The sequence below is a fragment of the Saccostrea echinata genome, unplaced genomic scaffold, assembly GCF_033153115.1.
Source record: "Saccostrea echinata isolate AGI-Se365-2 ecotype Australia unplaced genomic scaffold, CSIRO_AGI_Sech_v1 ptg000009l, whole genome shotgun sequence".
Lineage (NCBI taxonomy): Eukaryota > Metazoa > Mollusca > Bivalvia > Ostreida > Ostreidae > Saccostrea > Saccostrea echinata.
Window position 1 is genome coordinate 16,792,337 of NW_026889758.1, and position 27,967 is coordinate 16,820,303.

At 33.0% G+C, this 27,967-nt stretch overlaps 1 protein-coding gene across 1 annotated transcript; it reads right to left on the reverse strand.

Moving 5' to 3' along the window:
• Window positions 1–6,028: 6,028 nt before the first annotated feature.
• Window positions 6,029–27,187, reverse strand: LOC133181890 (uncharacterized). The gene is made up of 6 exons (XM_061316541.1): window positions 26,999–27,187; window positions 22,972–23,232; window positions 20,461–20,633; window positions 14,083–14,251; window positions 13,354–13,782; window positions 6,029–9,562 (listed from the first exon to the last, which is right to left on the reverse strand). Exons 1-6 carry the CDS (start codon window positions 27,180–27,182, stop codon window positions 8,709–8,711), a joined length of 2,070 nt encoding a protein of 689 aa, XP_061172525.1. The 5' UTR covers window positions 27,183–27,187; the 3' UTR covers window positions 6,029–8,708.
• Between the last annotated feature and the right edge of the window lie 780 nt (window positions 27,188–27,967).

The window sequence follows — 27,967 nt, forward strand, 5'->3', positions numbered from 1 at the left end:
GTGTGAAAGGATATCGAAGAAAGTAAAATAATTTCTGGCCTGTCATAAGATAGAGATAGTAATTAAGGACAGACGATACGTTCCTCACTAATATATAATTTTTTCTAAGATTTTTCATTGAAGTATTGCTACTTTGACATGTTTACTCGCAAAAAATTGAGGTACCTTACCAAGCATTTGTGCACGATACCAGAGGATGTTTTTACCTATAAAATCCCTTTGGAAAGAACTTGATTTGCCAAAATCACATTTTTTTTAGTCTTTCAATTTTTTAAATACAATTTGAAACAAGTTAAGAAATTAGAAGGTAATTAAAATTTGGAATATTTTCAATACAATACAAAGATATACAAAACAGATATTTGAGGAACGTATCATCTGACCTTAAACCATCTTCATAGAGACTAAAACTAAATTTCCTCCCAAATATATTGCTAAAATCCATGTTAAAATGTTTTCAATCTCACAACTGCTAAACTCAGCCTATAACACTGATGAAAAGACAGAGGCAAAAAGAAATCGAAGAAATTACAATAAACAGAAAATTCAATGTTTTTTAGTTGGATATGGAATTTATTTCACTCGTGAGACAGGATTTTTTTATAATATTTTCACTCGTGCTTCGCACTCGTGAAATTTATAAAAAAAAATTCTGTCCCACTCGTGAAATAAATTTCATACATCCAACAACAAAACATTGAATATCCTATATTTATTTTATTACAGAAAAAAGTACCTGTGGCAGTAATGATTGTTTCATGAAAAAGTTCCTCGAAATTATCCTAAAAATTCAAAGCAAAATCATAATTTTTAAATAAAAAAAATCTTTTTGTCAACAAAGATCTCATCTTTCTCTGTTACTAAATAATAACATGACCTTGAACCCCTAATGCATGTACAGATCTCTTAGTCATAAGCAACATTTACAGACGCTTGTTTCAAACAGTATGCTAGTTTACTAAAACAATAACACGTATTATACACAGTATAGTAGTAAACTCGCATACTGTATGAAACAAGCGCCTGTGACAACATTCTATTATATATGTTAACATCTCACATTTTCCAGCCATCACTTGAAATATACACACGTATAATTGCCAGTCACTAATTTTACAATGTTGAACAAGAGGCCCAAGGGCCTTAACGGTCACCTGGGTGTAAAGAATCAATAGAAGTATAAAACAAAATTAACTGATAGATGAAGCTTTGTTGCCCAAGAATTTAAAAAATCTGGTAAAAATACTCTTGCTTATTGTAACGTGCGAGATTCGAGTGATCTCCTTGGGAGCCTACTTGGTTTCCCCAAGTCTTACAGGGATGATAATGAATGCAAATTATACAAATACAATTACAATGAACACTTGCCTAGTGTGTAAAGTATCCAATATATACAGAGATGTTGTTGTCACTTGCCTAGTGCTACAGCTTAGCTGCTTGCCACTTGGCAACACCTGGTACCAACACTTGCATATATATCAGCACTGTCCACTTGATTTAGTATACAACATGGCTATTTGCCACTTGCCAGTAACTACAACATGTCCCCTAGTCATCCTGGTTCTCTGTTCACTTGTTCACTTTGATAAAGTATAAAACAACTTTTTGCAGTTTCTTGCCAACTAAACTCTGATCTATATGTATAACATTCTTTCTTGTATTCTCATTCCATCAAATAAAATGTTAATGAAGTTAAATACAAGGATTTCTTGATTGAACACAATTTAGCAAAGGGGAGTAACTCTCATTTGCGTCACTTATTAAAATTGTGTACATTTTTGTACTCTGTTTGCCTTCTAGACACCCAGGAGCAAAGAAAAGGCACAGTTACTTATATTTATATATTTATTTTTATATTATTGCATTTAGTCTGTTTGCTTAATACTCAGGGGCAGAGGATAAGATTTTCAAAGTATTAATGCATTTTTGCTAAATAATCAATAGAATCCCGTCTAAACACCAGAACCCCTGATCCAAGGGCCATGAAATTAACAATTTTGGAAGAAGCACCTTTGCTGATCAAAACCATGCATTTAGTTTGTTTGCTTAATACCAAGGGGCAGAGGCGAAGATTTTCAAAGCATTAATTCACTTTCAGTATATAATAAATAAGCCCACCCACAGAACCCCCGACCCAAGGGCCACATCTTTCACAATTTTGGAAGAGGCACCCTTCCTCATTATAACTATGTACTTTGTTCATCGGCTTAATACCCAGGAGCAGAGGAGAAGATTTTCAAAGAATTAATGCATTTTCATTATGTAATCATTAGAATCCCGCCCTGACAACAGAACCACTGACCCTGCCATAAAGTTCACAATTTTGGAAGAGGCATCCTTCCTCGTCATAACTATGCATTTATTTTTATTTTTTTTTTGCTTAATACAAAGGAGCTGAGAGAAGATTTTTTTAAAGAAATAATGCATTTTCACTACATTTTCAACAGAGTCCCACCCTAACACCAGAACCCCTGACAATGATTTCACAATTTTGGTACAAGGTCTCAATTCTTATTAAAATCATGCCATCTGATTGACTGCTTTATGTCTAGGAGTAAAGAAGCATATGTTTAAAGATGGCATTAATCTTGACGGTTTAAGCCCTACTCCTCAGTCCCCCTGCCCCCCCCCCCCCCCCCCCCGGGGCAAGGGCCATGAATTTCACAATTTTTCCTCCACTTCACCAATAGATGCTATATACAAAAATTGGCTGAAACTAGTTCAGCGGTTTCAGAGAAGAATCTGAAAATGTTCAAATGTTAACAGCCGTTCAAGGTAGCTCAGTCGGTAGAGCGCTCGCTTCGTGATCGGGAGGTCGTGAGTTCGAATCTCGGCCGCGACTGACCTAAGTCGATAAAAAATGGGTAGCAACTGCTTCTTCGCCATGCGCTCGGCACTTTGAAGTGAAAATTGCGGGTCTTTCGGATGAGATCTTAAAAACCGAGGTCCCGTGTCACGGCAGGCGTTGGCACGATAAAGATCCCTCACTGCTCAATGACTCTGAGTGCCGAGTAAAGGTCAAAAATTGAAGGCCTTCACCGGTATATGGTGACGTCTCTATATGAGTGAAAAATTCTCGAATGGGACGTATAACAACATACAATCAATCAATCAATCAAATGTTGACGCACATCGCACGACGACGGCCGAAAACAGATAGCAATTGGTCACCTGAGTTTACACCTGAGTAAACTCAAGTGACCTAAAAAGGCAACCTAACAACCTTATGGTTTGAACTTCTCACAAACGGTACACAAATTTGCGATATTGATAGAAAACTCTTTTGCATCGTGATTGACTGCTCCGAGTGATGATAAAAGATAGACATGTACATATACAACGACCTAAACTGGACCTGAGCTCTGAACTCAGGATTCCTGCACTAAACGTTTAACCGCTGATGTTAGACATCAAATTAAAATCAGCAGATTCAGAGAAGGTGAAAATATTCAACACTTTACCAACATACAAGAATGGAGGTTACACATAGTAATACGTCCAAATGATAATAAAAATTCAAAATCAATAAACATAAGTGTATATCTTGATATGTACTCCGAAATATCTGACGTTTTCCAGGCTTTTTTTTTTTACGATTTTGATATTTTACGTGCCAGGAAAACGTCAGAACCGGCGCCGTTACGAAAGCTGGAAATTTTGCCGTCTCCAACCGGAGTTGATTTTCGATACTTGCGAACCGAATTAAATGCCAAACTCACGATTCATCAATAGCACAATGCTTTTAGTACTCACCAGTATCGATGAAAAAAAAAGATCACTCCACATTTCGATACAGGACTTGCGAGATTTTAAAAAAGCACGAAATGAAAACAAACCTCGACAATCTGATAAAATGTTTTCATCGGATTGCATTTTTTAAAAAGAACCCTAAAACGATGTTGGTGAGTACTAAAAGTATTATACTATTGATAAACTGTAAGTTTGACATTTTATTCGGTTCACAACTATCGAAAATCAACCCGAAAATGCCGCATCCGGATGGAGACGGCGAATTCCCAGTTTTCATAATGGCGCCGTTTTCCTGGCACGTAAAATATCAAAATCGTAAAAAAGCCTGGAAAACGTAGGATATTTCGGATTACTTGATATGCTGTACACTTGTATCAAGTTTTACGAAAATCGGGCAAAACTGTTCCTAGAATAGCATTTTGTAAATGCTTATGGACGATGAACAATAAACAGATGAAAGAAACTAATCATATAGTACCAACCCTCTTGATATCAATCTGAGCAAACTCAGTTTTCACCAAGGAATGGCAGTTAAAGGAAAATACATTTTCCCCCATTCTTCCAAGCTTTGTTTTTTTAAGTATCATTGATGTTCATTCGTCAACATGAAAAAAATTGTTTCACTATGCAAAAGGCCCCTAATGAAACAGGACATGGTAGTACTGATTTGTCAAATCACGAGGTCATATTGGTATTTTCAACTTGGGAGAACAACATTTTGTGTATCTTGATATGGGTTTTGTTTTTCTAAATTGATTTGCTCTGCAAAAATTGTTCACTTTGCCTTCTCAGACATGCTTATAAAACAATTACTACACTAGGGCGAGTGTTTAAAACTGTTGGAAGATGTACTCAACTAAGGGACTATATCAACTAAATTCTGAATTAATCTTGAATCAAGGAGACTTGGACGTTTGCACTGTAGATCTACATAAGAAAAAGTATATATAATATATTTATAAATGCTAAAAGGATAAGAATGGACGGCGTGAACAATATTAGATAAAGCAAGAAAGATATACTCACTTGAAGGGAATAAAAACTTTCTTATGCTTAAAACTCCGCCTTTGAAGTTCAGAAAAAAATACTGACTTTGTAGGGACCGTTGTTTCCTCAGTGTACATTTAGCTAGAGAACAACATTCACAAAATCAGTACTGAAATAGTTAAAAAAAAAAACTAGCCTACTTTTTTAAAATTCTTGTTTTCTTTGCCAGTTTTAAATTACAAAAGAAAAGGTGGGCGGGGTGAGGTGGGGTGGGGGCAATAGTTAATAAAGAGTTCAATAAATGTTTATTTGCTAATAAAAACTTATTGCTCAAAGCATGCTATATGTAAAAATGTTTTAAAAATTCAAATGTGCAAGTTTTCAATTGAATTTCTTTGATACTCTTTAACACTGGATGAAGTGGTTTAGTATTTTTTAGTACTTTATACATGCACACACACACACCCTCACAAAAAGGAGAAGGGTGAAACAAGGCGCACAGACTGCCTATAGCTTCAGATATATAAAAATCATAATTAGTGAATTTAGTATTTCGATTAAAATTCTCATTATTGAAATTTATGAAATTATGATAAACAAAACTTTTCCGAGGAAAATTTTCTCGCCAAAAATTATTCTGTTAATAAAAAATGCGGTATTCGTAGGGTTCAAAGCAACAAAAATCTTGAGTGTCATTTTCCTTTGAGACCAACACGCTAACCATTAGCCACACAGATCTTGATGAATTGTGGCATTTAAATCATGTTTGTGATATGACCCTTGACTTATTTCTCGGAAAGATGCATAATTATGTCATTAAAGTGCATTTTTAAGATATAGTGGGTCTTTGTTGACCAGAAATGTATATTTTTTCGCAAACTTTGAGGATAAACTTTGAAAAATATGGAGCGAAGACCCACTCATATCAAAAAGTTGTTTTAGTATGAGAAAATGATCCTTTTTTGCCTCTCTAGTGTGTGTATGCTATTTCATAGGCAAATAATTTCAATTTCAGTGAGATTTTTGCACATGGGGGAGATTTTACATAAAGTATACTTTAATTTTAGATGAAATATCAAAGAAAATTTTGTTATAATAGAGATTTAATTTTTCACCTTCATGTTTGTTGTACTATAGGCATTGTGTTCGCCTTAATCGCCCATCTTCTTTCATTTGCATGGCTTTTTTAGTAAAAGAAAGTAATGTACTATGACAGGTGTAAATCAAAAAATGATTTCTATCATAAATATTTCAAATGTGCATAAGGTCTACAGAGAGAAGAATGGCCACATATTGCTGGATTTCGTTTATTGTAGTTTTCAAAAGGTATTCACTGCAACATTATTTCATGAACCATTTCACCATTTTGTGAAGAAATAATGATACATATAAAAATGAAATATTAACAATGATAGGCCATAAACCAAACCCCAAAATGTTCACAACTGCTCTTCCACAAAATCTCATACCAGTGGGTATGGTAAATGGCTACAATATATACACACTTAGTATCAGTAACAAATTGTGTGTGCGTATAAGGTGTGTATAGATAGGTTTGATGATGTGTATGAAGTAAAAAATAACACAATTCAGCATGCAATATCCTTGATATACTACAACCATAATGCCATTGGTCACATACACGTATATATAAATATCAAACATGTACACATTGTCAAAACAACAATATACTAACATTTTATCATCAACTTTCCATACTAAGTAAAAATATACATTAAATCATTATAAACTAAATAAATTCTATGGCTTTAAGTTATGGCACTAATGAATACATTCAAATCATTAGAAATAACTTGACAATGACAGAATGGTGTATGAATCAGAATTTTTTTTTTTAATTTTCAAACAGTTTTGACTTCGAAATTCTATACATTAGCTCAAATTTTGAGCAAAATTTATAACAGAATAAAAAAATGTTTTCAAATGCCAGGTACCAAAAAAATTGTAACATGGTATCACTAAATGTGAAAAACAAAACATATTTTAGTCTACAAATATAACATACATTTAGTAACTTGCTATGTGTTCACCTGAGTCTTTCACATAAAGACACATGAAATAAAACTGGACAATGATTCCCACAGTTTTAAAAGCACCAAATATGGATTACATCTTTTGTGTAAAACCTTTAAAGCTATCTAATAAGCTGCCTTCATAAATTCACCTATAATTCAGTTTTGAAAAAAAAATTATAAGAATTGTTTGTTGAATCTTTTGTATCACAGAATTTACATTCAGCAGCAGAGAGATTCACCTAACAGTAACAAATACACAATTATTTCATTAGAGAGGAACAAAACAGCAATAATACAATTGTGTGAGTAGGCCGATATTAAAACAAGGCCTTCAGAAAAGGGGGGGCAGTAGCACCGAGTGCAATCACACCCCTCTACGTTTAAAAAGTCTAATATTTGTCTGTTTAAAGTACGACTACTACAATTTCTTCACTATTTTTAAGTAAAATGTAACCAAAAAGTATCATACATGAAAAATTGTCTAATTTTAATTTTGGGATACCTCTGCAAGACCTTCCATTGCACGCCTTTTCAAAAACCTTGCTATGACCGTTAAAACAATCTATTTGTTCCCCAGTGTGGCTGACTTTGAAAAAAAAAAGGCACACTAAAAATTAAACTCCTTAATTTCCTTACCCTGTACCAGTCCATCAAATGGTGAGGGGAAACAAACAGAAGTCTAACAAAAGTCTCCATTTAAGATAATTTATAGAAGAAGTACTCTCGCTCTTAAAAAGTAGTTACAGTGATTACAGATAATTCATAGTAGAAGTACTCTCACTCTTAAAAAATAGCTACAGTGCTATGTTTATAACATAATGAAGAAAAACTTCAGTACTGAAATGTTACAATATAGTTTAAGTTTGGGAACATCACAGATACTTAACAAACCCTATAATGCTTGAATGTATACCTATAAATTTAATATCAGCTACTGAATTATTGTTGTACACAGAATGAATACAAGTAAGAATTCAATAACCAATGTAAATTACTCCCCAGAGATTGAAACAGGGAGTCTGAATAACAGATAAGATCTAACTGAAATGATGTGGACTAAAACTATATACCATCTCCATGGTTTCCAACAAATTTTTAAAACAATGAAAAAAGTAGGCCATAGATAATTATAAGCTTATACACTATGGAAGACTTAGTGAAAATACAACAATACAGTGCATTTGAAAACATTTCCACACAGATGGTATTACATAAATTATATGAAAAAAAACTTCATGCTACATGTAAGACATGTCAAGAACAAAACAAAACTAATACAAATGTGACTTTTAGGAGCATTAACTCTCTTTATGCAAAAAAGGTTTCATGTAACCCCTACATAAAATACTCAAGTCATTTAATGAAAAAAATGCATCAATATAATTTTCATTCTAGTATAATATCTTCAGCATAAAAATCTTACAACATTTATTGTCCTGTTCAATGATTTCGGACGTTTATAAGAATGACAAATTTGCAAGCAATTAGTTAAAAATATCACACAAAATCTCCAATTAAAATTAACAACACCCTGCTATTTTTTTTTATGTATGTATGCATTGCACTGAGTAAAAAACACTCATCGTATGAAACAAAAAAATTAATAAAATACTTGGAATACTACATCCGGATGCTTCTCTATTCTCACATTTTGGCATCAAGCTCTTAGGCAGTCTTTATTAATTTGAATATAAAATCTGATTAAGTAAATTGCATTCTTATCTTCAGAAAAAAAAAAAAAATAGACCCTAGGAAAAAAACCAAACTCATCAAACTATAATATATATATTTTTATATCAATAAATAAAAACATTATAAATGGCAATTACTGGCAAGGATCACTATCAAGTTATTATCAATGAACCGAGTTCAGGTTTTTGATTAATCTGATCTCAAATCACATTTTTCAACCTTTTTCAAGTAGGTTTAAATGTTCTAGAGTCGCATCAAAGATCTAAGGTTATAACGTATATGTACTCGTCTTGTCCTAATAAAACGATAGACAATGAATAACAGCACACAGAAAATAACAGTGAACCCTAACAAGACAGTCCCTAGGGAGGGGCTCTCTGACCTGCCTGGGGGGTTTTCCCCTCCCTCTATGGCCGCCACAGTGTTTGGATGATCCCCTTTGTCCTGTTTGTTAAGATACTGGTCCTTGTCCTCTCTCTCTATTCTATCTGCCTCTTCCCTTTGTTTTCTCTGGTTGTTATCGTAGTATGGGTAATCTCTTTCATCATTTTTGTCCTCTTCTTCTCTCTCTTCATCTTTATAATCATCATCTTTGTAATCTTCATCTGCATAGTTATCTTTATCCTGATTGCCGTTGTCAAAATGCACCATTTTCTGGTCTGGATTTAACTTCCTGCGATCTCGTTTGGGGTATTCTGGAGACTCGTTTTTATCATCATAATAATCCTCCTTCAATTTCTGATTTGAATAATAATCATCTTTGTCATTTTTACCATACAGCTGGGCTGCCAACACATTGTTATTTAATGCATTTGGTTGGTTGTAATCCTTTTTCAGCAAGGTTCGGTTTGCTGTGACTGAATTGTCCTTCTTGAGAGGAGATTTTTCCATACCATTAGGAATGTCTTTAAGGGACTGACCCATAGATAATGCGTAGGCAACATCTTCATTATCAGTGAGTGGTGTAATAGCAGACAGTCTAGATTTAATGATGGCCTGGTTGTTGAACATATCAGGCTGTCCTGGGTAGATGAGGTATCTAAGATACATCACAAGGGCACCTGCTGCTACAGCAGTCTTGTGGGCCAAACATCCACCTGTTAAAATCATTATGTAAATAATTAATACAAGTAAATCTGAATAACAAGGGAATGTGACTATAAATTATAAGTATATCTGTATAGCATACCCCACCCCCACCACAAACACACACTCACACCCATGGAATATAAATCAAAATATTTCGGTGAGCAAAATTTTATCTTACTTTGGCCAGTCATTTACAATAATGACACTTTAAAATAGACCAGTCTTGTCAGAGAGAGACAGACACTAAATAGCATCTGAGTGAATAGCAAGTAGTCATGTCATTTACTCTAACAAATACACTTCTTATTAACTTTAGTCAGCTTGCAATTCATTGGTGGCCAAGTCATCCTATCCAGGGATATTCATCTTGATCCAAAATGCCCATGGAGGCCTTCAAGAGGCCCATGGACCACTATGCTCACCTAAGCACATTGGCTAGGAAAAAGCAGAAATTGGTTCAGTATTGAAAATATTAAATGTATTTGTGATTGCAAATACACCCCCCCCCCCCCCCCCGGGAAAGGGGGGCATGATTTCACGCTGAGGATGCTTCCATATTTCTTTAGAAGATTTTTTTTTAATGTTTGATCTTCTATTGTGGCCCCGCCCTACCCCTTGGGAACATGATTTGAACAAACTTGAATCTGCATGACCTAAGGATGCTTCTGAATTAATATGACTAATTATGGATTTGCTGTTCTTGGGAAGAAGATTTTTCAAGGTATTTCCCATACATTCCAATGTAAAACTTTGAATGCCCATTGTTGCCCCACCCTACCCTGTGGGGTCATGTTTTGAAAAACTGAGTCAACATTACCTGAGGATGCTTCCATATAAATATAACTGATCATAGCTTTGCTGTTCTTGAGAAGAAAATTTTTCTTATAAATTCCTATGTAAAAATTTGATTGCCCATTGTGGTGAGGCCCTACCCTACACCCAGGGGTCATATTTGAACAAATCTGAATCTATACTACTTGAGTATGCTTTCATATAAATATGACCAATCATGATTTTGCTGTCCTCCATCATAAGATTTTTAAACATTTATCAAATGAATTCCCATGTAAAAATTTGATCACCTATTGTGGCCCCTCCCTACTCCTGGGGGTCAAATTTGAATCTTCACTACTTAAAGATGCTTCCATATAAATATGACTAATCATGACTTTGCTGTTCTTGAGAAGAAGATATTTAAAAATGAAAGAAAAAGTGAGCAAGCTCACATACCCCACGCTCCCCCAAAACTCGACAATGCAACATGTACTGAATAGCACAGTGCATTTTAAATACACAGTATAATTCAAAAAGGAGCATTACTTGCAAAAAATCATCACATCAAAACTTCTTGCATATAAGGACATTTAAATCTTTGTACGTTACAAATTTAATTGGGCTGAAGTTTCTAGATAAATAATGGAATAAAAATTTCTTGGTAATATACAAATCTATACTTTATGTCTGAAATACCTACAAAGTTTCAGGAAATTCAGTGCAGGAGTTATGCTGACAAACTGTTATTTAAATTCCTCAGTGATTTCGATTTGTTAATGAGTGTAAGTCCATGTCCAACACATGACAACTCACACATTTAAATAATTGATGGAAACAAAATTATGATGTAGTCATATGAATTTTTTATATACTGTACATATGAAATTATTTAAGGCACAGTACCAATTTGACGGGGGGGGGGGGGGGGGGGGGGGAGAGAGAACTATCCAAGATTCAAGATTTTGTGTGTGTGTTAAATCATTAATATTTTGATCTCAAAATCAATAGCGGTCTTTTAAGGTCATAAAATATTTCACATAAAATGTCATTACAAAGGCTGATTCCAGTGTGGATTTCCTTTATTACCTAGCTGGAAAATTTCTTCAATAATAGGCAAAACTCTTAGGGCAAAAATAATGGAATCGGAATTTCCTGGTAATATGCACATCTACACACTGTGTCCTAAATATCTGCAAAGTTTGACGAAATTCTGTGCGGCGGTTTAAAAGGAGTTGCTCTGACAAACTGTTCGTCTTTATATTCAAGATATGGCCAAAAATCTAAGCTAAAAAGTGCCTAAATTCCCAGAAAAAATAAAGGAATCGGAATTTCCTGGTAATATGCACATCTACACATTGTGCCTTAAATATCTGCAAAGTTTGACGAAATTCTGTGCAGCGGTTTAGGAGGAGTTGCGCTGACAAAAAAACAGGACTGGCTGACTGACTGACGGACGGGTCAAAAACATTATACCCCCCGCAACTAGTTGCGTGGGGTATAAAAATTTTGTATGTCTTCTTATGTAAAACATTCAAATTGTTGCCCACCCTACCCCATTGGGTCATGATTTGAACAAACTTGAATTTACACTATGTCAGGAAGCTTTCACATAAGTTTAATCTTTTCCGGCCCAGTAGTTCTTGAGAGAAGATTTTAAATGACTGCACCCAATTTCTACTTTTTCTTAATTATCTCCCCTTGGAAGAGGGTGTGGCCCTTCATTTGTTCAAACTTGAATCCCATTTACCCAAAGATAATCTGTGCCAAGTTTGGTAGAAATTGGCCCAGTGGTTCTCCAGAATAAAATGAGATTGTAAAAAGTTTACCACAACGATGACAGACAATGGACAAATTCTGATCAGAAAAGCTCACTTGAGCCTTTGGCTCAGGTGAGCTAATAACAACAAATATATTTTCATTGTGTTCTGGGTGATCTGCAGCTTCTTTATCTATGCTGAAAGGAAACTCTCACCGACTAGTATAGATCTAAAATTTAAAAGGGGGGGGGGGGGGAGATATTCATTTTCAGGAAGATAACATGCATTTTGAACAAAAATGATTGAAAATGCAAAGCAATGTGCTTATGGTTTGGTTGATTTAAAGGTTCTTTTATTTGATGGTATTATCCCAGAGTTGTGGAAAACTGCCAGTCATGCTGGCAAAACTGATTAAAAATCCATGTGACCGGTAAAATTGCCATCGATGTCAGTCCAAATGACCATCCTTTTTTTTTTTTGTTAAGTTTTGTGTACTTCTCCTGTTATCATCGGCGCACTTTCCAGCCCCATTACCGTAGAAAATATTAAGTGCAATTGCACAATACTTTTTCTTTATACAAGAAACCAGGTAAAAACAAGATGAAGCCAAAGCTAAATATGAAAAATCTCAACAGAAAGAATTCAAACACAATTGGGGCAAGTGATAAATCAAGTACTCTAACTCTCCCAGATTTTGGTTTTTCATCGATCATGTTGATATCTTTATTATCGATGCACAGAATTTCTCAGATACATTTTCTAGGTTGATATAAATTCCCCAATGCATAAATGTTTCAACAAAATTATGTATACTATGCTGGATAAGCATTGTCACCTGTTCAAAAGAGGTAAATCTAGTAATGTGTTATAAATGCAAAAACCAAAAACGAATGAAGACTTAGAAATGGAGACTGAGTAAATGTTATATTATTATGACGTAAAAAGATGTGTAATGAGTAAATAAATTTTATGTATTTTTGTTTGTTTGTATTTTTGCAAAAGATTTTGGACTGGCTAAAATCACTTCAGACTGGCTTATTTTGTGTTCTTGCCAGTCCGATTGACTGGCTATCTGAAAAAGTTTTTTACAACTTTGATTATCCAGTAGTCCAAAACTAGATAGACACCCCCTCCCCCCAACAGAAATATTACATTTAATTCTAAATCCATCTGTTCTATGAGCAAGAGAATAACAGTTCTGTTATTTACAAATAATTTGGTAACTGTGTATATTCAAAATCAGATGATTAAATTAAATGATTCTTTACCTGAGAGTGCCTTCTCAGCCAGAAGCTTCCTACTTTTAAATGTTTTTGAAGAAGACAATGACAACAAGCCCCTCTGTAAGGGTTTAGCTTTGTAACCTTGAGAACCAAACACTGGAGGCATCAACTTGTGTTTCATACTGTCCTGGTTAGAGAACTGTTGCACTAGTTTTTGACCTCTTTGCACTACCACGCCTCTCTGTGAGATATTAGGATGATTCTGTGGCATAAACTTAAGGTTCCCAGGACTTGGTTTGTGAACATTAACATTTCCTTTTGTGGAGTTTTCTTCATACTCATAATCAGGGTCTTTCTTATCCCCACTTCTTGGCATTGTGCCAAAGCAGCCATTTTCTTTCTGCCAATTTAAGATCTGTCTTAGGTATGTGCTTGACAGGAACTCATGGAAACCAATGTTTGGACAGACAAATTCTGAAAGTACACAGCATTTCTGATAAAATTTTTATCAGGCCTTTAATGGAGAAACATTAATGATAAACTTTTATTAGGGCTTTAAATGAGGAAACATTACTGACATAAAATGCTGCTGTGTGCAGGAAATGCAGCTGAACTCATTAAGACTTTTCTTTTTCTGCCTTTCAGTTAAATTTACATGTATGTTTAATATTTCTTAATCTGTTTTATTTCTACAATTTATGTTTAAAATGTTGGTACAGATATAAAATTATAGATTCTATTGACAGAATAAAGATGCACAAAAAAGCTACCTACGTTGCTCCAGAAAGAGATCTTGAAATCGAGGGCGAATATTTTCTTTGAGTACTACATGGACTGTCTGAATCATCTCCAGAAAGTTATTGGTACAGAACTCTGTCTGGAAGTCTTCTAGTGAACTGCCCTGCTTCTTAAACAGAGCATTTACTGTGTGTGTACATCCTGCCTATAAAACAAAAGGAAACTAAGCTACAAGTTAGAGTACATGTATATCAATGTATCTTGAAGGTGCACAGTATAAAAAATACTGTGAATCGATATGGGTAACTAATTTCCTCTACTTGGAACCCATTGAAAAGATCAAGGTTTACTCAGGGCCTTTTGTGGCCCTGTGAATTTCTGAAAAATCAAAACTGCTTAGTTTAAGTTGACAAGACATTAAATTTCACTTCAACCCTTAGTGGCTGAATATCTATTAAAAATGATGTAATTTTCTTGCTGGTTCATTTATTATGATGTCATGAATCCTGAAGTCCTGAAAATTTCTTCAAAAATGGCAAAAAGTTTATGGTGTTTTTCAATTTTTTGCATGGAACCCAACCTCTGATCCAAAAAGCTGCAATTATGTAATGAATGAAGGATATAAAGCATTATTTATTTTTTGGATCAACGGGTGGGCTCATATTTTATTTGTTTGTTAAAAGTACTCAAATACACCCCATTTTCTGAAAAACTGAAGATCACTGCAATTTCGCAAAGCAATTTCACATTTTGTAATACCTGGATGCTCAGGAAGAAACTTTTTTGTAGGAAATAAAAGCACCAAGTCTCTAGACTACTTTTTATAGATATTTGATTCAGAAATGGGACATTGGAACTTGATAAGTTACTACAGTAAAACTTGTTTAGTACAGACAGATATAGCGAATTTACGGATATGGCAAAGTTTTTCCCCATCCTTGACTAAATGCTTAACAATTCCTTGAAAAAACTTATGGAAATAACGAACTCAGATATAGCGAATTTACAGTTATAGCGAACTGATATTATGTTCCTAAAAGTTAAAAAATACATCTTTTATAGCAAATTTTCAAAGATCAAAATTTTTAAAATATTGAACTGACATTAGGAAATATTTTGGGTTTGTTAAGAAAAAAGGAGGGCCAAGCAATAAAGGAAAATGTAGACATATCTTACGCAGTTTTCAAGTTGTGTTTGAAAAAATATTAATAGTTTTTTTTAAACAACCTCAGATTTTGTTTAGAAAAAGATGATTTATATTATGAAGAAGTTTTCAATCTTTTGGATTATTTAATCGATTATATACTTTCGATTATATTCGATAATCCATTAATATGAAAAATTCCAAATTTCCCATCTCTAGCTCCAAGGTAAACTCTGTACCTTAAACTTCCCTAAATATACTTTATAGACATACTTGAATGAAAAAATCTTTCTTGAAAATTTGCTATATATACTTGAAGGAATTTTGTTATACAGAAATAACAAATTATGGATATAGCGAAGTATATTACCAGGTCCCCAGAACTTTGTTATAACTGAGTTTTACTGTAGTAATTGGTATATGGACAGGGCCATTTTATGGATAAAGTGAACCTAGTTCTTTCTTATTAAAAAGACACAGTATATTTGCCATGTGTTTTATTTCTACTATACAGTGCTACTTCGGTATATTGCCAACTTTTGTCCAAGACACATTTTGGCATTAAAGCGAGAGTGGCAATATTATAAAAGTGTTCCATTTAAACCTGCAAAATTTACAAAATCACAACGAAAAAATAAACAAAGACCAAAATGGATGACTACAGATTGCTTACTCCTACGAAAAGAAGTTAGAAATTTAGGGAAGAAAGTACACAAATATCCAAACAACTGTGAACTAAAACATGCCTTTGCAAAATGTAGAAAAGATTATAATAAACTACGAAAAAGTCTTAAATCTAATTTTTACAATAGTATTGCAGAACAAATTAACACACTTTCGCCACAAAACTCCAGTAAATTTTGGAATAAGATAAAAGAAAATAAATCAAAGAAAACTAATGCAGAAACAATTGGAATTTCAGAATTCGTTGACCACTACAAATCCTTACTGAACATTCAATATACTGATGAAGAGAGCTTGAAATACAAGTACACTGAACTAAATACTGAACCAAATCCATTAGACTTTTTGTTTACTCAAGATGAAATAGAACAAAGCATTTTAAAGCTGAAAAATGGTAAAAGTGCTGGGCCTGACTTAATTTTAAATGAGTTTATTAAAACAAACAATACTACCCTTTTACCTGTCCTTACAAAACTGTTTAATATTCTACTTAAAAATGGAAAAATGCCCAAAGAATGGAACATCATTATACAAAAATGGTGATCCTAATAATACAAACAATTATAGGGGTCTCAGTGTTACAAGTTGTTTAGGAAAACTTTTTACAGGCCTTCTACAGAAACGCTTAGATAATTATCTTGAGTCAAATAACCTACTAAGTCAATATCAATCTGGATTTAGAAAAGGTCATAGGACCACTGACAATATATTTGTACTAAAAACACTTGTAAACAAATATCTTTATACAAAGAAACAGAATTTATATGTGTGCTTTGTAGATTTTTCAAAAGCATTTGATACTGTGTGGAGATCTGCACTTTTATACAAATTGAATAAAAAGGGTATTGGTGGTAACTTTCTCAAACTTTTGACAGACATGTATACAAATACATACTATTCTTGTAAAAAGGACAATCAAATGAGTGAAAAATTTAAAGCTAATAGAGGAGTCAAACAAAGTGATAATTTAAGTCCAACACTTTTCAATATCTTTGTTGATGATTTTGTGAATTATCTTAAAAATGTAAGCACAAATCCTGCATATCTAGATACTATGCCAATAAATCATATGTTTTTTGCTGATGATCTGGTCCTTGTATCAGAATCAGAAGTTGGTCTACAAAACTGTATAGATGTTTTAGGAAAATATTGTTCAGACTGGAAATTGTGTGTTAATATGGATAAAACAGATGTTATGATTTTTTCAAGAAAAACAGATGATGAAACATCATTTAGATTTTATTACAATCACCAAATGATTAACATAACGAATGAATATAAATATTTGGGTGTTGTGTTCAGATCTGATGGAAAAATGAAATTTGCAGCTGAACAACTATCAGAACGTGCTAGGAAAGCATATTATGCTATTAAATCAAATTTTCCTGCAAATATTAATTTTTCAGCTGAAATTATGTTAAAATTATACCAGTCAATGATAATACCAATTATTACATATGGATCTGAAGTATGGATAACTGACTTCAAATGTGATTTAATGTCTTCAGACCAATTTCCTTTTGAAAAAACACAACACTTAATATTTAAAGACATACTAGGGGTACATAGAAAGGCATCAAATATTGCTGTTTTATGTGAATTGGGTCGTTTTCCTTTGTACTATTTATGTTATGAATATATGTTTAAATATTTTAAGAGACTTAAGGAAATGGAAAACAAACATGATTATAATAATTATTTAGTGATTTCTGCATTTAAAGAAGACAAAAAACTTGTATCTAGAATATCTTGGCAAAGAAAACTGTCTTCATTACTACAAAAATTAAATATCACTTCTTTGGATATTTCTCACACAACCTTGAAAAACAAATTACAAGAGCATTACCAAAACAAGATACATGAACAACTGAAAAATATAAGCAAATCAAACTCTGGAAAGTTAGCTTTTTATAGTAAAATTGTAATTCAAAATGAATACAAATTGCAAAGTTATTTAAAGCTGCCTTTAAAGAAAAGTTTTAGATCTGTATTAACAAAATTAAGGATCAGTGCCCATCCATTGTATATTGAAACGGGCAGATACTGTAAACCCCCTATTCCTAGAGAAAAACGTTTATGCTATTCATGTAAATTATTTATTGAAGATGAAAAACATTTTGTTCTATACTGTTCAAAGTATGACCAATTTAGATGCAATTATACTGATATATTTAATGTAAACACATATACTAGTGATAATCCCATTAGAAAAATTGTCAATCCTACAAATATTACAACTGCTAGAAGGATATGTTGTTTTTTGAAAAAGTGCTTTGACACCAGAAAAGAAAGTCAGCAATGAATACTTAGAAATATGTGAATATACTCTACATTATTTTGTTCAACTCACATTTGTCATTTTGTATATGTATGTATTATTCTTGTTAATTCGTTTTATGTCATGACTGTATGCCGACATGGTAATTGTCAATAAAGTGAATTGAATTATTATGAATTCTGCCATAAATTACAATTCAGTGGGTAATCAAAACAAAATAAATAGATTATACGTTATTTATTTCAGTTACAATCTATTTATGTCACATGTGTACAAGGACAGCTCTCATTTCTTTTTGAAAAAAAAAAGTCATTATTATACAATTATGGACTCTTTCGGTGGTGAATTATGGTTTGTTATTCACCAGAAAAATATCAATATTGACCGAGGCGAAGCCGAGGTCAATATTGATATTTTTCTGGTGAATAGCAAACCATATTCACCACCGAAAGAGTCCATAATTGTTTTATTATACAGTCTAGATTTGAATAAATAAGACATTGAAGGCTGCATGATGATACCACTTCCATTTACAAACTTCTGTTGTAGAAAAAATTAAAAAAAACAATTTCCAGATTACAAATTATAACTTCTGTATTTTCCTTTTGCTGTTTGTAAGACATCGTAATGTTTAGAAGATAACCCTGCGATAGGCTTGGCTAATGTTTTTCCTGCTCAGAAACACAGCTGGCTCTGGCTGTTGCAACCACTGTTTACAACGTTGTTTGAGGTGTTGATTGTGATGTCACAATGCCGCTGCATGCGCACCGACCCTCCGGTGAATACGGTTTCAAACCAGTGAATATGTACTGTTATGAACTGTTTGCGTTTGTATAGATTATATAGAGACTATAAATAGACTATATAATAATATTTTTTATTTATATTTGTTTTACAATATTTTGACTGAAAAGAAATAAAATATCAGAATATTGAACACACCAATTTCCTTTCGTCATGCTCTAAGAATTTAATAACCCGATGACAAAGATGTCAGTGGCCGTTATATTTCTTATGTTTGCTAGTACCTGTGTACTTCTCTTCCGATTCTGTTTTGATATTTATCAATCAAACCAATATATGCCCGACAATTAAAGAAAATTTCAGGGCTAACGGAATCCCTGATATTTTCACCAGCAGAATTATAGTAGTCTAATAATAGATATGGGGTTTCCTTTTTGATCGATAGAATGGCTTCTTAATCTAAGGGGACACAAATGAATTTTTGCATTTATTATGGTTTTATGCCAATATCCATGATAAGCAATAATTGGCTATTTACAATCAAATAGATCGAATGTTGATCTTTTTTTTTTCATAATCTAAATTTGTACGGTTTCTCTCGTCTGACGTTTCCATTATTGTGACGAAATTATTCTTCTATCTTATAAACACACACCAAAGACATTGCTAATTTTGAGTTTTATACAACAATTATCTTTTATTTAGTTGAATTCCTTGTCCAGCCAGTCACACTTCACCACAACCACTGTCAAAGCACGGGTGTGGTGTCCAAATTATCAACACCTGCTAGATAATTGGCATTGTTACCATGGGTTTTCCTTATTTAATTTGAGCTTTTGTTTCACAAAAGCAGTGGCGGATGGCAATAAGCGGGGGTGGCAATATAACGGGTGTATTAACACAGGGGGAAATCCGTTCTTCGAGAATTCCTGGCAATAAGCAAGGGTGGCAATATAACGGAGGGTAATATACCGAGGTAGCACTGTACTTGCAGAATTTACAAATGTAAGCCTGAATATATATTGTAATGGTACATTTTTTTTACAAAATAGTTAGGTGTAGAGAATGGTTTTACTCACTTACACTGACCATATGAATAATATAAACACTGTTTGATTCTCTCAGAAAACTGCTACATGTATCAAACAACCAATGCATGAAAACTTTTGTTGTTTTAATTTTCCCTGCAGACAAAATATTGGTAATCCTTTGAAATGACATCTGTTTAAATTAATTTCTACTTCTATATGCTGATTAATTACATATTTTGTAATGAATACAGGTTTTCTGTGTATGCAATATGCCTGATGTCACAATAGTCATACTAGCTTCCAGGGCTGATACGGATGTATATTACAGCCAGGGCTGATACGGATGTATATTACAGCCCTTGTAGATTAAACCTTTAAACAAGAGTGTTTAAATTATTAGTGTCGGGCTGATACTTGGTGTGATTTGGAAAAGGGTATGTATTATTCTCTATTTGTATGGTACAAAAGAATTGATGTAGAAAAGTATGACATCAGCTCAGATAGCAATCCTAATCAGACAGATTTTCACTTACCTGTTCAGCTAACATTGTCCACAGAATCTGGTGGGTGATTCCGTACCCCGTTAATCCCCGACTTGTCATGAGTTGGACACAGTCCTGAGTAACCTGACATGATGTTGATCTGTTCCCCAAACTCCCTGTTAACTGGGTCATACATCGATCAGACCGGCTCTCTGTTAATCTCTCTGTAAAAGACATCAACATGTAAATAATGATAAGAGAAACTATAAAAAAAAAAATTGGCTTTAATTGTGGTGTTCATGCTTGTTATGAATTATAAATACATTCAAACCTTGTTATCTCAAATTCAATAGGACCGAGAAAAAACTTCTGAGATATCCGAGTATTCCATATATCAGGGGTAAAATAGTTAAAGAATAAGTGCTTGGGACTTCCAAATCACTTACACACGACATATCTATGGTACTCGAGATGTCAGTGTTTGAGATACCAAAGTTTAACTGTATCTGGTTGAGTCATTGTGCGAGTACACAGAGTACATTTTTAAAAAAAAAGTATTGTCATGACATATATGAATGCTTTGAATTCCATCAAGATTGATGATTTTGGTGATAATGTGATACATCAAGTTCTGATAATTTAGAGTATAGAATGACCCGGATCCCTCATTCCCCTTCAACATACCACAAGAGGCCCAAGGGCCTTAATGGTCATCTGAGTATAAATACAACACTGTAAAGGATCCATAGAAGAAAAAAATAAAACAAAACTGAAAGATGAAGATATGTTACCCATTAGCAAGAGAAATATGATGATCAACAAAATAAATAATTAGTCTAGTACTCAGTAACAAATCATAAAGTAGATCTACTTGCCTGTACTTACCAGTGCTAATACACTCCCAATTGTCACTATCATCATAAAGACTAAACAAAATTAAAGTACTTAAGCACTTGTACTAAACTCAATCCCTCTCACCTTGGCCTCTCTAGATCTTTGAAGAATATTTAATATAAAGATAAAGGTGTTTTTGTTATTAATCTATTATTAACAAGTCTGTCTTACCATTAAAAACTAAAAGTACATAATGTATTATACATTAAAAATTCTTGTATAATTCTTTTATTCAATTGACCCATCAGATACATTAATTACAGCAATTAATTTTCATAAGTAAATAGCAAAGGGGAGTAACTTCTATCACTTGGGTACAAATTTAATTATAGGATCAATAGAGCCCTGCCCAGCACCAGAACACTTGATTCAGTGGCCCAGAATTTCACAAATCTGGAAAATAATTCACAATTTAGAAGAGACACCCTTGCTCATCAAAACTATGCACTTAGTTTTTCTGCTAAATGCCTAGAAGCAGAGAAAATTTTCAAAGAATTAATGCATTTTCACTAAATAAACAGAGTCCTGCTCTAACACAGGAGCCCATGATCCAGGAGCCATGAAATTCACAATCTTAGAATAAGCACTCTTGCTCAGCATAATGATGCATTTTTATTTATGATTAATACCCAAGGGCAGAGAAGAAGACTTTCAAAGAAATAATGCATTTTCACTGTAAAATCAATAAAGTCCCACCAAAACACCAGAACCCGATACGAAAGGGTCATGAATTTCACAATTTTAGAGGCACCCTTGCTCATTATGGCTATACACTTAGTTTATCTGCTAAATACCCAAGAGCAGAGAAGAATTACAAAGCAGTAATGCATTTTTACTGTATAATAAATAGAGCCCAACACAAACTACAGAAACCCCGATGCTTGTGCCATGAATTTCACAATTTGGGAAGAGGAACCCTTGTTCATCATAGCTATGCACTAACTTTGTTTGCTTAATACCCAGGATCAGAGAAGAAGATATTCAAAGAATTAATGTTTTTTCACTATATAATCAATAGAGCCATCAGAGCTCCTGACCCATGGGCCATGAAATTCACAATTTTGGAATCATCATAACCATGCACTTACATGTAGTTTGTCTCCTAAATACATGTATACACAGTGAGAGAAGATGATTTTCAAAGAATCAGTGCATTTTCACTATATGATCAATAGAGCCCATCCTAACTCCTAACAGACCCTATGGACATGAACTTCATAATTTTGGTTAAGGACTCTTTGTTTGCTGTTATCACACCAACAGTGTAACTGCTTGATGTCCAGGAGTTAAAAAAAGATTTTTGAAAAATGCATTAATTTTGATGGTTTTTGCCCCTCCCTCAGGTCCCAGAGGGCAGGGACTCTGAAATTTGAATTTTTTTTCCCTCCTTTGCCCCAAGATGCTCTATACTAATATTAATTGAAATTAGTTCAGCGGGTTATGAGAAGAAGCTGAAAATGTTCAAAAGTTTACGACCAATGGATGACAAATGACGGCCAAAACAGAGAGCAATAGCTCATCTGAGTGGCTCAGGTGACGTAAATAGAAAGATAAATGAAATAGCCTTTTGGCATAATACATATTTCAATAACTTTGCTACTCACTATATTATGTCTGTTAAAGTAAAGGAGCTGAACATTTGCTTGGTGATACCCAAGTTGACGGTACCTTTATTTTTCAGATAAACACCACGGTTCCATTGACTGCTGAAGTTAAGTGACCTCTGATTTTTCCAAAGTTTCCAAGGTCGACCAACAACAAAGTGGAGTGCCTTGTAGTATTCTTCATCTCCTTTCCTAACAAAGCTCACTGCCTCCTCGCTTATGTTGGTGGCTTCCACCTGAAGGTGTCGTATTCTCGCAGTGATGTCATTTGGAAGGCCGTCAGTTCCAGCTTTATTAAACTCCTCCAGCAAAACACCCAACTGACCTGGAATTAATACATAACAATTTTTATTTAAACAAGATCCCTCAAAATCCAGTATCTCTAGCAAGTAAAATTTTGAAAATAAGGTTGTTCAGTGTTTCTGTTTATTTCACAGGTTCGTCAGATATCATGTTGCTAAAAATAACAAAACCTGAATCTTCACCACATAAGAATAGCCTGTACCCTTGTAATTCTGAAGATGATTTTTAAAGATTTTTCCAAACATATTTTACACAAACCTTTGGATCCCCTTTTTGTGTGGAATTTATATCAAAGGTCCCAATACTTGTCTGTGAGCCATCATCGGCCATTTAGAAAAAGAACCTATACTGCATGAGTGTTTTAAAGAAGTATTATTCAGACATGCAGTTTTTATTGAGAGTTTTACAATGGTTTCATTTTTTTACTGTTTCTATATAAATTTATGGACTCCCACCATAGCCCCAATTTTTATTTTATTCTATTTATTTATTTTATTTTTTTTTTTTTTTGGAGATCAGTTATTCTTTGTAATCAAATTTCATATAATATTAATTGACAAATTTTACAATTATATTAATATTATTATATTAATTAATAATTTACAAATTTTATGACTATACTTGTATGTTTATTACATTATTATTAATAATTATATTAATATATTAATATTATTATATTAATTATTAATAATAATAATTTACAAATTTTATTACTACTTGTATGTTTATTACTTTTACCCTTTCTTGATAAAAAATAGACTCCTAGAGTGAGAGTTACATGTAAATTTTTATTCTTTGATTTTTCAAAGCAACATTTTTTATAAATTTCATACAAAAGATTTGCCAATTAAACTAGAATTTTGAAAAATATCTGCAATCTTCATTTCATCAAACCATTTAAGCTAAAATCAAAACAATAAGTTGAAAAGGTAGAGCAAAGCTCATTGCAAAATAACAAGTATTATAGGTCTTAGATGAGGGCCACTGAAAATAATGTTTTAAGAGATGTCATTCTCATGTTCAAAAAATCAAATGTCATTCTTAAAACCTACAAGTACATAGAAAAAACTTAATAGATTCATTTTCAACAACTTCTAGTTCAAACTGGAAATATTTCCCATCTATGCAGGAACTTCAACCAGAAGTGATAGAGGTATAGATGTAATGTTATTATGATACAGTGACATATTGACTGATCATGAGTCCCAGTGATACATATAATGTATCATCTGTACAATATTGTGATACTTTTGTTATTAGTCAAAACAGTACCTTTCTGGAATAATATTGCATACAGCTTTACAACAATTCAAATCATACATAAATAAAGTGGACAAAAATATGATCAGAATTCAAATAACCAATCTACCCACCATGCTCAGTTTAATGTCCCCTCACTGTTCAAGTCATGTTTATTTGTTACTTCTTTTTTGTTAGTAAGTTCTTGTTTAACAGTTCTGTGGTTATTCATTTAAATTTTTTTTAAACAAATTTCAGTAAAATTTTGGGTAACTAACCTGAAGTGTCAGACGTAAAAACAAAAGGCATAATACAAAACCCAATGAGACATTCTATCATCTCTAAAAATATAATTTATTATAATGATTATATCTTGAGTCCTTTTTGAGAAAACATGGAAAACATGTTTTCTCAAAATGTCAAAAAATGTTGATGCAGTTGAATTGCTCTCACCAATATTTATCAGCATAAAAGGTTTAATAAAATATCTTGATTAGTTTATTTGAAACTGAGCTATACATATTTTTTTTTTAAAGTGAGGTCAAGGTTAAATTAAAGGTCATGGTAAAAAAAATTTCTCAAGGATGCGTGGACTAATGTCAATATTTTTTTTCAGAGATGATCAAAATGATGCATCACATAAAGACTTAGTGAGAAAAATCCATTCATCCATCTATTAAAAGCTGGAAACTCAGGCTGTCTGCAGAACCTTATTAATTTTTCTAATTGCCAAGTTAAACTTTGACATTTGCCATGAATATTATTCAAAAGACACTCTTATGGACAGGCAGAATATACATTGAAGAAAATGTATTTTAATAATTTCAAAAATCACATTGTACAAGTTTCTAAACAATGTATGAATAAAAGTAAATTTTATGAATAAATGATAATAATAATATTAATAAAAAAGTTTTATCTTGTAAGTTGTTTATTTTTGTTTTATAATACAGTGAAATGCGTGACTTTTTGTATTTGCAAAAGGTCGTCACGCGTTTTCTCCCCCAAAAAGTTTTGGCCATGTTGACAGGTATGGTGTAGCATGAAGTGGGAATAATAATAGGAAACCAAACATGAACAAGGTCTTATGAGGGAAATTGGAAGACCTTAAAAAATTTTAATTGATTTGATCTAATATGAGAAAATTATTCAAAATTTTATAACTGTAATATTGATTTATAAAATCAGTGATTCATTTTGGTGTGCGTCCTGCGTAAATTACGCATGAATTTTGCTCAGGACGCATTATTTCAATAAATGTGCATCCCAATGGACGCATTAAATTTATAAAGTGAAAGTTATCATTTTAAATTATTTCGGTATAGTATGCTTCAAAACTTAGCTGATTGCATCATATCCACGTGTTTAGCGATATGCATGAGCGATTTTAACACAAGGTTGCCAACAACAGGTCAGATTTCACACTTCACTGTTACATTGCAGTTAACAATGAAACAATTATCAGAAAAAGAAAGTTCAATTTTGCCTGCTGGGGAACATTTCTGTAGCGTATACATTTGTATTTGAGCTGTAACCTGAATCATTTTAATTTTTTCCTTAAAGCTAATAAGTATTTGATCATTCTTCTTTCTGGATATTTTTTTTTTAAGAAAACTTTATTTACTTCATTCAGTAGAACAACTGGTCTGCTTCTGTGCATTTTATGACAGATACAAATTATGTGTGAAATCGTATGTACGATCTAAAAATAGAACCAAGGTGCACAGTTGACAATATATTATTTACATGCCACAAAATTATTTATTCTTACTTCCAATTGATAGTAATTATAGTATAAACCACTCACAGCTTCAATAAAACAATTGCACTTTCGGACAAAACCCTTTTCTATTTCACCAGAATTTCCTCTGTAATATCTAATATATGGTACCATGAATACCCTTGGATTTGGACGCATTGGTTTTGGCATGGGACTCATTGTTGTCATTAAGAGGGGTCCTTTGGACCCATGATAACCATTTTCAAAATGAATCACTGTAAAATATTAAAATTCAATCCTGCAAAGATTTATAATAATGACAAGCAACATGTTGACATGTACATATTCATTCATCACAAATACATTTAAATACAGAAAACTATTGATCTCCAATATCATTTACTATAACAGGTGGCCTGAGGTGGGTCATTTTCATATTTCAGTTTATGTACATACTGCTGATTTATGCATGCACAGCTGTATATTTGATTTTAATTCTAGTGATTCAAACCATAGGAACATGAATCTTATAATAATTATGATAATGATAATATTTATTTATCTAATTATTACCAAGATTAGCTGCAGATCTATGTTGAGATTATAATTTTAACAGGAGACATATATAACCCCCCCCCCCCCAAAAAAAAAAAAAAAAGAAAAATGCAGAGAAACATATGTCTCCATCACAGAAATAATATTCCGCTTCCCGAAAAGAAATACAGATTCAGAGAACCCTGATATTTACTTCTCGGATTCCCCAAAGCCCTAACTCTACAGAGAGCAGACTGCATGCTGAGGTGGTACCAATACCAATCGCTTCACTTACCTTCCAAAACTCGGAGACCATAGAGGCCATCAATGTTGAGCTCACGATAAGTTGACTTGTAGTACCGAACAAGGCGTTCTATCGCTGACAATGTATCTGTCAAAGCCTGCAGCTTAGTGTCCACTGGAACAGAAAACGCAAAACTAAATGTAGCGAACAGAAGAAATCCTGAAAGTGCAGCCATCTTTAAACTAGAATATAGAAAATGCGCGAAAGAAAATAATTTTCCGGATTCCAGTTTACAACAATATTATGTTTCGAAAGAAATTACAAAAAGATAAACCTACCTGTTTGAATTAAGAATTCTAGATTATCATTAACGAAATATTTTACTTGATTTTCGTACGGATATAGATAAGATAATACAAATAAGTTTAGATACTGATTCATAGGTGCGGATCCAGGTTTTTTTCTGGGGGGGGGGGGGAGGGGTCCACTCCACTGACTCCAGTCAAAAAATCAATTTTTCCAGGGGAGGGGGCACCTTAGTCAAAAAAATTTCCAACTCAAAATTTTTTTTGACAAGAAAAATGAAAAAAAAATAAATCTAAAACCAATTTCCTAAAAGTGAAAAAAAAAACCCACTTCTTTCGTGGTGGTGATGGTGGGGTCCACATTTTCAAGGGGTGGGATCCAAAGTCATTTTTCATTTGCTTCAGTATATACTTTAGATAACTCGGACCCCCCCCCCTCTCTCTCTCTAGATCCGCGAATGATTCAGGACATAAAGAGAACAAACATAAGAAAGAAAAGGGCTATTTAAAAGTAAAATATAGGTGAAAAGAGGCATTTACGTACATGTACATATCTATAAAACATGTACATGTAAACATATGACACTTGTATATATTGTGGGAAGGGGTATTACCACAATGACAATGCGTACATCTTGAAAACTTTTAAATGCTTCTTATTTAGTATAGATATAAATAATTCTTAAACTTATGTACATTGTAGTAGAGACATGAA